The sequence below is a fragment of the Canis lupus genome, chromosome 14 (genome assembly GCF_048164855.1).
Source record: "Canis lupus baileyi chromosome 14, mCanLup2.hap1, whole genome shotgun sequence".
Lineage (NCBI taxonomy): Eukaryota > Metazoa > Chordata > Mammalia > Carnivora > Canidae > Canis > Canis lupus.
The window spans coordinates 5,157,910-5,171,862 of NC_132851.1; the positions used below are offsets into that span (position 1 = coordinate 5,157,910).

Sequence of the window (13,953 nt, forward strand, 5' to 3'; positions counted from 1 at the left end):
TGAGTTTTGTTTTTGTTTTTGTTTTGACCCCCACAGGTCAGAGATTTGAGAAAGTGATATAATTAGAAGTTATAGCTTTAATATGTTGCAGAGATAATGCTTTACACATCTGGTTTATTCATGTTTGAAAAGAAGTAAGATTTTGTGACACACTTGAAGGAAAGTATGTCTATTTCAAGATTTAATGTGAAAGCAACAATTTTTATATATTTAAATCATAAATTCTGTAATATATCATGTTTTATGTGCTCAGCATGTTCTTATTTCAGAGTATCCAAATATTCTTCAGCTGTCCTTATGAGATTATTTAGTATTTTGCTTCTAAGTCTAAGGCTTATGCATTTTTATAATGGATCCTTTTTATGGTGACTTCTGAACTTTTTCCTTTCTTTCTCCCACCCTCAGATTTTCATCACTGTGAATTGCCTGAGTACAGATTTCTCCTCCCAGAAAGGGGTGAAAGGACTTCCTTTGATGATTCAGATTGATACATACAGTTATAATAATCGTAGCAATAAGCCCATTCATAGAGCTTACTGCCAGATCAAGGTCTTCTGTGACAAAGTGAGTAAAGATCATAAAGGTATCTTTGTTATTAGATATTACTTGTAATGACATTTCCTCTTTGTCACTTCTCTTGTCTAGTGGTGTCAAGTTAATCACCTTATCAAGCACACTGGGAGTTGTAACCTTTCATTTTCAACTCATATTAGATATCCAGGGAGTCATCAGTTGACTTTTTTTTTTTTTTAGTCAATCATTTTACCACTAATTTAATGGCTGATTGACATTGCACTGTGCTATGAGTCTAATTCACTTAGATAAGTAAAATAATAGATTAATACTTTTTACTGGGTATAAGCCTGTCCCAGAGCATGTCAGTATATTTTATGAATTAAATGGTGTCTCATCTAGAGCTTTTGGAAATGGAAATGGCACCTATGAAATAAGTTCATTAGTAAACATGCACTCAAGAGGAGATACAGTTTTTTAATCTCTCTGAATCCCACCATAAGAAGATAGAGCAATTAAAATAGCAAAGCTTAAAATCCTATAATTATGTGACATGAGATCCTGACAAATCCCAAATATAAGTGGGACTAAACAGCAATAGTTTTGAGACCTGTATGATACCAGCATCATAAGGGAAAGCAATGGGGCTACGTGATAACCAGAGAACAGGAAACCTATAAAATTGCCCCAAGGTACTCACTAGGGAGTGAAGTGTGCCATCCAAGGATAGCATGTGAAACAAGGGTGGAAAGATTCAGATTCTGTAGACTCCAATTTGCTATTGTTGATAGATGCAAAGGGATGGAACGTTGAAGTGTTGGGGCTCTGAAAACTCTGGAAAGTTATAAAATAAAGTTCCCTTCTAGGGCAAAACTCTGCTCTGAGGAAAAGCTGCTGGGAGTAGAATCCAAGTTAAATCGGACTCCCTCTACTCCTCCAAAAAAAGGAAAGAGAAGTTCCAAATAAAAAGGATGAGGAGAAAGGATACAGAGTAAACAGATCTCAGGAAATACAGACTTTTTTGATATATTTTTTTTATCACTTTGTGAACACATCAGAAGAGAAGAAGAAAAAGCATGAGAGCTGTGAAGCTGGCAGAACGATCTTGGTCCACTCATTTTACTTAAAAATGACTATCAGAAAAGAAAAAGAGTTGAATCCCAACAGAGTCTCATGAAAAAAGATATTAAAATCAGACTGACATCCCTGGGGGCAATGGGTACCTGCCCATGAAACAGGTGACACCTACAGCTTAATGTTCCAAAATGAGCTAAATGAAATTAAGAAAATCATAGAAGTCATGAAGATCAACATAAATCCCATAGAAAAACTCCAGAGTTGTTTTGAGCATAGAATGATTTGAAAAGATTTGTGAAAGAATTCAGAAATCAAAGATTAAAATATTTTAGAAGTAAAGACTATGCTAGAAGCAAAGCAAGAATGAATAAATATACAAGAGAATGCCTTAAGAGAAATACAATTTGAAGCGGCAAAATTTTAAAAATCATAAGGAATAAAAAATGAGATGCAAAAGAAAATAATATAGGACAGAGGTAAAGAAGATCCAGTATACATGTAATAGGAAACTTTGAGGGAGAAAACTAAAACAGTGGAGCAAAACAAATGCTAAAATATGATAAATCAGGAAAACTTAAAATATAAACTATATATATATATGAATATATCTATATTAAATAGTCTACTAAGTACTTGGGAAGATTGGCCCAGGATCATCAGTACCAAGTTGTTAACTTAGTAAACTTTAGAAATATTCTTCAGGCATCTAAGTAAAATGCAATAGAATAGAAATAGAATAGAATAAAAAGTCACTTGTAAGGAAACTTACCATCAAACTTTTCAACAGCACTCTCGGGTCAGGGACAGTTAGGTAGCCTTCACAACGTGGGGGACCAGTTAAGTCAATAGACACAGTTGTGTAAATGAGAAAAACAGTGGGTCAGTTGCCAGAGTCACATCACAGAAAAGAAGTAGAGAAGCCGGATGCAAATGCAGGTCTGATTCCAGACCCATACTCTTTGAATTAATAAACAGCTGTATACATAAAAAGCCAAAATGACAATTGATGATTCAAAACCTCAACAAAGAGCCAAGGTAGCCTTTAAAAACAAAAGAAAGCAAACGAAAATCAGTTAATATCTTTAATTTAGCATATTAAACATTACGAAAGCATTTTATTTTAACGAAAGCATTTTCAAATGACATATAACATTGGGCTTTTAAAGTACAAACAGACAGCGTTTAAATAGTTTGAATATCCTCAACTGTATTCCAGATACAGCAAGGAATGTTGCAGAATCCTCCTCTGAGGATCTCCTCCTTGAAAACAAGGCGTGGGATTACAGGCAGAGAGAAGGGAGGGAAGGATGGGATAGAGACACTGGGCAGTCCATTTACCTTTACATTGCTGCTGGGAATTGAAGGTGAGAAAGAGAGGCCTTAAGGAATGCTCATATAATTATTTTTTTCAACAGTGTTGATATGATAAATACTGAAACTCAAAGAAAAGGAACATGCAGGATAAATAGATAATGTTACATTGTTGTTCAGCTATGTCCTAGAACTCTGAGAAACTAGTGATATAAAGTGTTTCCAGTGGGTGGTGTTTAGCTTACTTATCCTGATGTTAAGGATAGGGAAGAAATCTCAAGCAGAGTGTATTAACCTTAACTGCTAGGAAAGTTTCGAATAACTCAGATACAAAATCTTATGCTGTAATTTGCCAGTAATATTTGCAGCTCTAATTTCAAAACCCAGACAAAACTTACTCCTGGGAGATGCAAAGAGAAAATGTTTAATTTTTACCCCTTTTAAATGAGGATGTAAATGCCAATGATTGAATTCTCCTCTAAAGCAAAAAAAGTAAGAGCTATTCCATTTTAAAATCCTGTTTCCCAGACACAGTCAAGATTCGTAAACAGATGGAGTTCTGCACTATTTATAGTCCTCCAGCTTGATTTATAATTAGCACACCTGTGAGAATCAAATAAAGACCTTCTCTATTTTTATTTTAATATTTTATACTTCTATGGAAATGCATTTTTTTTGCATTTAAAAAAATTTGGAATCTGTCTATATATCTACCCTGCGTTCATGTCTTTATATCTATGTTTAATTACTTCCATTAGCTTTCCTGAAAAACAAGAATTGTATTAATGTAAATAGTAAGTACATAATTTGTAAAACTTGAGAAATAAAGCCAAGTTCTTTTTTTATAATAGTTTTTTTCTCTTTATTAATTCTTGTTTGGAAAGATTTGGAGATGATGACTGTTGAAAATTATGAAAAGCTAAAGATGCCCCTGCAAACCATCTTGGTACATTGGCCAACTTTCATTTAGTTAAGGACACATTCTTAAATTTAAGAGAAATTATTTAAGTGTGCAGTAAAACAAAGCTAACCATCACTTCTCAAAAGGTGGCAAGACATTACAATATAATCAGGAAATCCTAAGGCATATTTTTTAAATCTAAGACTCCAAAGTGAACATTTAGGTAGGAAAGTTATTTTTAAATGATAAATTTGGTCTTTGTAGCCAATTATACTGTTCTGGAAGAATTGAACTTTTGTGCACTTTGATAAGAGTGGAAAGAATATCTTTTAGAAGCTTTAGGTCCCAAATATTCAAGGGAAGTAAAGGAATTCATGGAAGGTCATGTTCAAGGAAGCTTTCTCCACCTTAATTAAAAGTATCTAAGCTTCTGGAAAGTTATATTGTGAAGTCAAAGCTTTATTTTAGAAATGGGAGCTGTGGTTCTCCTAGAAATGTTTGGGTACTATCCAGACTTGTTTTGTCATGCTGATGATATCTGAGCATTCTGGGCAGGAGATTTCTTATATAGACATGGCACCAAGATTAGGCTCTGTAGGGAGCCACTGTAGGTTTTATGTTGATCCATTTGGTTTGGCATATCAAAGAATGCCTGTCAAATAATAATCAGGTTACTTTATTGCCTAAAAATTGACACTGAATATATGTAAGTCTTGGAACAAATTAATTGCAGGCTTTTTCCTCAAAGTAATAGTACAAAATAAAGCACCAATTTAGAAATAAAACTGCTTGACAAACCTTGGGGTGTATCTACAGTGAGTCATAATTTATGTAGATAGATAAAGTTTTAAATTTTTATTTGTATTAAATAATATGTTGTAGAGAACTCCAAGTACATAGAAAAACGTCTTATATGGACTCAACAAAAAATGAATGATAGGTTATATCTCATACCAATTTCAACAAGGCCATGTCTGTACATTAACAGTTTGTTTTTTTCAAAATATTATATATTATCTAGATACAAAACTCTGCAAAACCTTAATATATTATAAAGAAACTTCCAAAGGATGTATTTCTATATTTTTAAATCCCTCTTCTTCTACATCTCCATGGTTTATAATTATAAATGACAATTCAAAACTTTAAAATGAAGCACTATAAAATAATTACCCCCTTTTTGTAGTAAGAAGTTTTTTGACATAAAAACATCTTTAAAATATCTGGCTAAACTATTATATCTGTCCAGATCTTATCTATGTAAAGCTCTTAGAACTCACCTGGCACAGAGTAAGTGCTATGTAAATATTAGTTATAATTACTCATTTTTCAAGAATTAGCTCTAATGCTATCTCCTTTATGAAGCTTTCATTGCCCACATGTGTCCAAATCTCTTGTGTCATGGATTTACTTTGGCCAGAATTGGGAATCTTTTTTTTTTTTTTTTTTTTAAAGCTAATTTGATAAGCAAAACATGTATCTCTGTGTTTTAATCAAAGGTTTGTATGTCTTTTTCTGGAAGTGTCTATTTCATGGCTCTGGTCCATTTTTTAAAGTGGTGTATTAGTTGTCTTTTAAATTTGAATCATTATTTATATTAAGGATTTAATACTTTATGCATTATTTTGTTGCAACTATTTTCACCAGTTTGTCCTTTGCCTTTTAATTGACTTTTTTTTTTTTTATAACTGGATTAAATTTTTATATTTTCAAATCTTTTTTGTGTGAGATGAGTTAGGGACAGTTTTTAACTAGAGGCTGCCAGCCAGCACATGCTTCACCACTCCTCACCTATACTGTCACAAAGGGAAGGAACTGTAAATGCACATCCGAAATCTAGGGGAGGAGTCTAGTCTGGGGTGTGTGTCTGGATGTCACCTGTCTAGAGCATCATGGAAATAGAGGTGCAGCCGAACTCTTCTGCAGCAAGAAAGGAGAAAGAGAAGGGAAAAGAAAACCATTGGAACATCTGTATTTGAAAGGGTGAGAAGAAGAAAATGAGTTGGCAAAGCTGGCACAGAAGAGTGACAATAATAATGATAATGATGTCAGGGAATCCTTGTAGGCCAAGAAGGAAAGAGATATTAGGTGATGGTCAGTTGGTTACAGAGGGTAGAAAGCTAGCAAGAGAAGCCAATGATAAGGTCAGATTATCAGGAACAGAGGAGTGGAAAGGAGGTGAATAGATCAAACTTTTTTCCTATTTGGTTGAACAAGCACCATCTCCAAGCACTTGTGAACACATTAAAACAAAAACCAAAATCATACTTGTACATGCAAAGCGATCATACATCTTGTGTAGTTTCCTTAGGTCCTTCCTCATTTCCACTACTGTAATGATTTTTTTTAAATTTTTTTTTTTTAAATTTATGATAGTCACAGAGAGAGAGAGAGAGGCAGAGACACAGGCAGAGGGAGAAGCAGGCTCCATGCACCGGGAGCCCGATGTGGGACTCGATCCCGGGTCTCCGGGATCGCGCCCTGGGCCAAAGGCAGGTGCCAAACCGCTGCACCACCCAGGGATCCCTACTGTAATGATTTTTAAAAGTTTCATGACATCAAGCAAAGGGAAAGTTTTATAGGGAATTCACACTCAACTTTCATGCTCTCTCTGTGCGTAGGAATGATGTTAACAGACCAATGCTTTATCTTAACGACATTTTATTATAATCACTAAAGTTACTTAAGCAGCCTCACTGTGATAGGAACTTGGGCTGGGTCTTTCTGTATGGATTCAAAATTGAAGTTGTATCAATAGACAGGATTTCAAAAAAAGGGGGAAATCCACAAGAAGTGGCATCACTCCGAGGTCGAAATGTGGTACAGATATATAAGGTTCTGTCTCAGCTTCAGAACCGAGGTCTGATCTCCCAGGAGGGGCAGCAGTGGAGCTGCCCACTCTCCCTTCACCCCCCAGTTTGTTTCTTATCCTGGAGACACGTCTGTGGACACTGTGTTGGCATGCTCTAATAACATACCTGGCGTTGTTTGCTTTTCCCTGTCAGGGAGCAGAAAGGAAAATCCGAGACGAAGAGAGGAAGCAGAACAGGAAGAAGGGGAAAGGCCAGGCCTCCCAAACCCAGTGCAACAGCTGTGAGTGTTGCTGAGGAGGGGTGGGCTCTGGCCAGGCCACGTCCACTAGGGGAACAGGTGGGAAGAAGTGGATGGTGGGTAAAACCATGGGCCTGTGAGGGATGGCTTGTCTTCCCTAGCTGCGAAGCCTGGATGCGTGGTCTCTGTGAGAAGCAGATGGAATCATGTAACCATAGATTGTTTGCGCTGGGAGGGACTTTGTAATCTCACGGAGACCAACATCTTCCTCCTCCAGACAAGGAACCTTGGGTACAGAGAGGGACAGAAGGGCATGAGGGGCTCCAGCTCAGGAGTGCTCACCCGAAGTTCACGCTCTCTTTGTTGTTTTGGCAGTGGAAGAGGGGGTGATAAAGTCTGTTCACATCTGTGGCTTTTGGAAAGATTTGGAGGAGAAAACAGGGAACTCAGGCTAGGGCTCACAGCTAAGAGTTTCTAGTCATGCATAACCCTCTTACATCCAGCCTCTGATGGGAAGTTGGCGGCAATACCGTTACAGAAGAAAAGCGACATCACCTACTTCAAAACGATGCCTGACCTGCACTCGCAGCCAGTCCTCTTCATACCTGATGTTCACTTTGCAAATCTGCAGAGGACAGGACAGGTAGGCTCTACCTGCTAACATCCACCTGCCGTCCCTCCCCCTGGGGCCGGTGGAGCCTTAAGACAGTCCCATCACACCGTGATGACCTTGAAAATAGCACCTGCACTCCATGCATTCCACGAAAAGTCAGTCATTCCATAAGAAAATGGATTTTAATAGAAAGGAATGTCTCAGGAGAGGAAACTGACTTAGTTTGGGGAAGAAGAGAGTGAGCTGATAGTAGTGAAGTGTTGACAAAGCAGTGAAGGGGAAGAAAGTAAGGAGGCTGATAACCTGAGGAAGTTTTGTGTTGTGGCTCTGGTCATGTGGGATGCGCCTGGTGCAGTAGAGCTCCACCTGATGGTGGGAAGTTGAACTGCACCTATAACTTCAGAAAGTTGCCCAAAAGGAAACACTTTTTGATTACATAAAACCATATAAGCAGTTTTTCCCTTAGTAAATTAACAGTTTTCATTGAATAGGTGAGTCACTTCACACCGAAAGAAAAATGAGATTGTAGACAAGCCTTTTTAAAAGTAATTCCTGTCTTCTAGTCATACCTACAAGCAAAATTAAAGACTAAAATTAAAATAACATAAACACCCAATAATTAACTCATTATGGTAGCTCAAGTTGATGGAATATTATGTGGCCACTAAAATTATAATTACAGAAATTATGTAGCAACATAGGAGCTAGTTATGATAATGTTCAGTGTAAGAAAAAATTAGAATACCTGTTTGTGTCTGTACCATGAATCTAGATATATACCTGAGCTTGCAGGTAACAAGAAAAATTGCCAACACTTGATGAGTAGGATTATGTGATGGATGATTTTTCTTTCTTTAGTATTTTTAGGATTTAGTATTTTATGTGATAAAATAGAATTGAAGAAAAGAACCTCCCTAGCATTAGCCAGATTTGTCTTTCACTAAATCAGTTAGGTTTTAGTGCATCGTGTATGGGCTAGTTTTCTTTTAAACTCAGAATCCTCTGAGGAAGAGTTTGTTTTGAGAATAGGAGCATACCGACATACTCAGGTTTTTCTTCCATTCCAAGTGTTCAGACACTCAGTGGAATTGACCTTAGTCAGGAGGAGAAATCATTATTGTCTCAACTTGTTCTTTCTTAAGAATATATTGTCCCTCCCCACGTTGTTTCATATAGGTATGAGACAAAGTACTTACACAACTGGGCTTCTTTGTTGCTGTTCATGACATAACATGGTAACAAAATACCTATAGTTTTTTCTTAGAGTGCATTCCACTAGAAATTAATTTAACATTCCTTTCTTGTCTTACTTGTTTGATAGGAACAAGGACACAAGGCAGAAGAGGAATGTTAGGATTTAGCAAGCTATGAGTGCCAGCACCTCATTCTATTTATTTTTTTAATTCCCAAGAATATGGTGATTTGTATATTTACAGTCTTAGCCCCATAGGATTTTGTGAAGCTGGGTATCTACACTTTCCAGAAGAAGGGACAATTGAGTTAAATTGTTCTTACTGTTCACCGTCATGATTCTGGCTTTGGCTCTGTGTCAAAGCTGACAGCCTGACCTGTTCTCTTGGCAACGAGTCCCTGAAATATACAAAGCTGTAAATGACTCTTCAGAGGAGCAGTGACCAAATCTGGCTGCTCACGACTCTTGAGTTTACTGGCCTCATTGGCCTCATTGGCCTCTCCATGTCCGAACTGGATTTCTAGCCTGTGGCCAAATCGAGCTGGATTCCTAGCCTATGGCCAAATCGGAAGGAAAATGTAGCCTTTACAGTTTTTTGGTTTTAGTGATTGCAAAGCAGCTCAGGCAGTGCCCCCAGGCCTCTGGCGAAGTTAAGTTCTACAGTCCGGGGCCACCCTTACAGAGCCCTCAGGCTTCCCCTGTGGCCTTGGAGGCAGAATTACAGGGGTCAGAGACGGAGCCTGCCTTATCTCTGGGCAGCAAAGGAACACAGTCCACTGTGCTCTGGAACAACGCGTGAATATTCTATGGTTGATCAACTTACTTGGCCAAGGTCAGGAGCACCTACAGTGGCTGGCTGGGACTGAAAGTCTACCTTTTCTTGGAAGAGCTAGAAAATAGGGAGATGGGTTTGAAGGCAGGAGGGAAGCCAGCAGTGCTATAAAGTTAGAAGTGGGTGTGGGACAGGGAGTGGCTGACTTAACATGCCAAACAAGATCCAGCATTAGCCTGTCAAAATATGGGGTCGAGGGTTGGGGGTGAGGGGAGAGGTAGGTGTTGGTGTGCAGCAACATCAAAACTGCACAGCTGGAAAGTGTTCAGCTCTTCAGCTCTTAGGGTCAGTGAGACCCCCCCGCCCCTGTCATGTTGAGGGCTCATGAGCTGTGGCACAGCAATTCCAAGAACATGGGTGGGGGAGTAGGTGTTTTCACTGCCAGCCCACATGTTCCCTTTTCCATTATCTCATCGATTCACATGTGGGTTGGAATCATCAGATAATTGTCAAAAACTAAAATCAGGGAATGAACCCAATGTGCAGGCACCGTGGAAATTGTTGTTAGTCTCTTTCTCTTCACATTAAATCCCAGATAGTCACCGAGGCTTTTCTCTGGAATGCCTTTAAAAACAAGTGATAAGGGAAGTTTGGAGAAATTGTGAGATACAGAGGCGTCATCTTTCTGGTCAGACTTCCTCAAGGAACCTGAACCCAAGGAGGACTTTGCTCCTCCCTCGTGCCCTATGGAGCAGTCTTCCCAGTTGTAGTTTGTAAACGGACTTCTCCCAAACCACAGGAGTGCTTGCTAAGAATTCAGGCTCCTAAGTTCCATTCCAAGTCTTTTGAATCAAAATCTCTGAAGAGGGTTCCAGGAATTCACATTTATAACAATCTCCAGATATTTTTTATGCATTCTAAAATTTGAGAAATAGTCTAAAAATTAAATTCCTGCAATAAGGCCTACAGCCCACAAGGAAGAAACAGTGGGTTGAGGGAGAGAAGTGACAATGCAAGGAACATGATAGGGACAGTGTCGTAGAGAGCATTCAAGAGGGCAGGAAAACACTTAAGAGAAGGCTGCTTCATTTGAGGTCACCAGTTAACTTGCAGGGAGCCCTCCATGACCCTGTCATATAGTCAGACAGGGCAGATACATTATGCTGCATTTAAAGAAATTGGCAAAAATCAGGCCAACATCAGGAGCTTTTTCCAGAAAATTCAGTTGTGTGACCAGTGATATGACCCAGGCTCCCTCACTCATGTGTGTCATTCCATATGCACTGAAATAGTCGCATTTCTAGAACGTCACAGTGGCAGATGCTCCAATGCCACATTGAAATTTGGGATATGGTGGAAGAAAACATCTTACCTTTGCTATTTTGTGTTAAAAAGAAACAAAGTATACAATACAACAATAGATACAAAAGATTTTCAAGAGGAAAGTTCCCTGTGGAAATCTGACTAATGACTAGAATGACTCATACCCAAGGAGTTCCAGGTAACCAGCTTCATTATATAGCAAAGTCTGGGAGTGGTGGCATCCCAGGAACTGCCAGGAGCCTTTAAGAAAGTGTGTAGGGAGGGTGTCAGTCTAGGCAGAGCTTTTCTCCCAGGCAACTGGGGCAGGGGCAGTGATGAGGTATACTAGCACCACAAATCACTTTGAAGTTAAAGTGTAAATGTCTGATGCTAACTTGAGTATTGTCCCAAACAAAAATGATCCAGAAGCACATAGATAAAGCTCAAGAAAGGCCCACAATTAATTTTTATAAATAATTGGCCCAAAAGGATCTACATACATAGCAGTTCCCTTCTGGATTTCTGTAGTTTCATAAAATAATAAGGATGCTGCATAATTTCTTTAAATCTGATTCTGCCTGCAACCATGCTGACCACCTAAGAAATCTATTCTCAGGGGTCTTCTGACCAGGAGGACCTCCTAGAGCTATATGATCTTTTCCCAGCCCGAAGACAGTTGACTCTAAGTGTTTGTGGTTGTGGGATGCCAGGACAGCCCAGGCCCTTTTGGGGAACACACAGAGGCCTGGGGTTTCTGCTGCATTGCCATAGGACTCTCTTGCTCCCCTGCCTTGCCAGAGTACAGTATCTATAGCTTGCTCACCCATGGACCCAATGGAATTGGTTACTCACAGGCCTTGCCCCAGAGCCTTTCTAAACAATGATTTTTAGATCCTGCTAAAATACTTCTTTAATGTCAAAGGCAAGAGCTGGCTTAGAACTGTAGATAGTCTGATCAGAATGACTTGAGCTAGAAATAATCAGATTTCCAACTTTACTTCCTTAAAACCCAAGAATTAACCCTAGAGAGAATATGAGGTTAAATTTGTCTTTCCTTGGACACACACACACACACTTAGGCATCATTAAACAGATTTGCCTTTTGTCTTTTTAAGACAGTGTAAGAGCCTAGGAAAGTATGTGCATCACGTAATATATTTCCATTTCTTGTGTCTGACCTATAGTAAGACTGTTGTTTTGTTCCCACAGATGTATTACAACACGGATGATGAACGAGAAGGGTAAGCACTCAGTTCTTTCACTTTTCACCCAAAGTCAGTTCATGTCAGTAGCCATGGCTCTTGGAGTACAGGATAACCATGAACTTAGGACTGAGAAATGAGAAAGGCTTGACTCTTGAGAACTGTCTGAGACGAAGGCTGGGGAAATGCTGTTCTCCTTCCAAGCCTTTCTTTATATCTCTCTCCCTCCTGTGATCTGCCTTTGAATAACTAGCTGTTTTTCTAAGTGACACATCTCTTTAATTCTACTTTTTCACCAATAGTCCAATTACTGAAATCTCTGGCCCCAATGCAGGATCAAGGTGGGCTTGAGGTGGAAACCAGGGAGACAGCCTACCCTGCTTTGTAGTGCTCTGGTCACCCACACAAACCTCTTGAAGCCCTCACTCTGGGAAACTGATCCTGGGGGTCAGTGGTGAGGCTGGTGTGAATGAAACTAGGCAAGCTGAGAGCCTAGTCCCTGTCCTTGGGATTGTAGGTAAGAGAGGGTTTACGTCAGGTCACTAAGGCTCCCAGGTGTCTTGCATAGTGCTTTCTGTGTATTTACTCACTTTATACCCTCTTAGAATTTTAGAAACAAAAAGGAATCTTCAAGGTCATTTAGCTAACCCTCTCTTCTAGGCAGTGTAACATGGTACACCACATTTTGGGTAGGTAGTCAGCCAGCTTCTACTTGAATACTCTCACTGTATGTAAGGTAGCTCATGACACCATTGGACAGTTGCAGCTCTCAGAAAGTTAGTTTATCTATTACACTGATGTCCACCTTCTTTTGGCTTCCACCTATGGGCTCTAGTTCTGCTTTTTAGAAAAGCCCCATCCATTCCTATTATTACACTTCAACATCTGCATTCCAGGGGATACCACCAAATTTCTAATCATTTCCTTAGAATTGGTTCTCAGAAATAAGTATCTGTTCTCAACCACATGAGTTGGAGATGATATTGAGATAATTTCTTCTTGTGACCCACACCCTATTTTTCTTTTAAAGCAATCTAGAACTACATTCATTTTTCAATATCTATGTTACATTACATATATACAACTAAACTTGTGGTTTGTGGTATATCTATATAAAATCTCTAGATCATTTTTTCAGATGATAGTCAAACCAGAGCATCCCTATGGTTATACAATGAATATCTTTATTTATAAAACATTTCAAGATGAAGTAAGTAGAACAGATATTGCTGAGTTCATTTCCTAGAGCAGAGTTTTAAACTACAGCCTGAGAACCAAATCAACCCATTGTCTATTTTTGTACAGTCTGCAAACTTTTTTTAAAAAAAATAGGCTCCACACAAAACGTGAAGCCCAATGCAGGGCTTGAACTCATGACCCTGAGATCAATACCTGAGCTGATATCAAGAATTGGATGCTTAACCAACTGAGCCACTCACGTGCCCCTGTCTGCAAACATTTTTAAATGGCTGAAAAAAAAATCCAAAAGAAGAATAATATTGTGCGACATGTGAAAAATAAATGAGATTCAAGTGTCCATTAAGTTTAATTGGAACACAACCCTGTTAATTCTATTATGTCTTACCTGTGGCTGCCTTGGTGCTACAACAGCAAAGTGGAATAATTGCCGCAGAAACCGGTGTGGGCTAAATATTTGCTCATCTGTCCCTTTGCAGAAAAAGTGTGCCACCCTCTGGCCTAAAGGATAGAGAATCACAAAGGAGTCAAAGAATCCCCCAGCTGGTTAAGAGCAGAACCTTGTCCAGGATCTAACCTCTAAATTCAGAGTTCTGAATTTTCAAAATACCTAATTGGATTATTCTTTTTATCTTGGCACATAGGTAATGTATTCCCAGTGGCTGGAATGAGCAGAAACATTAGCACTATTGGATTCTAATCTGCTGCTCACGTATTTTACAAGGGACAGTGTGGTGTCATGGAAAGAACAGTGGCTCTGAGCTTAGGAAGCCCACATTCTACTCCAGGGCCATTGCTTACCGATGTGAGGCCTTGGGCTGG

At 38.9% G+C, this 13,953-nt stretch overlaps 1 protein-coding gene across 5 annotated transcripts in view; it reads left to right on the forward strand.

Annotated features, from left to right (window-relative positions):
- GRHL2 (grainyhead like transcription factor 2) overlaps nucleotides 1-13,953 on the forward strand; it is a 157,843-nt gene that overhangs the window by 114,345 nt on the left and 29,545 nt on the right. For all 5 annotated transcript variants that reach the window (XM_072774067.1, XM_072774064.1, XM_072774065.1 and 2 more), the window contains 4 exons: nucleotides 406-564; nucleotides 6,808-6,895; nucleotides 7,357-7,496; nucleotides 11,942-11,973. In XM_072774067.1, coding sequence (XP_072630168.1) covers nucleotides 406-564; nucleotides 6,808-6,895; nucleotides 7,357-7,496; nucleotides 11,942-11,973 — 419 coding nt within the window. The remainder of the gene's footprint in view (nucleotides 1-405; nucleotides 565-6,807; nucleotides 6,896-7,356; nucleotides 7,497-11,941; nucleotides 11,974-13,953) is intronic.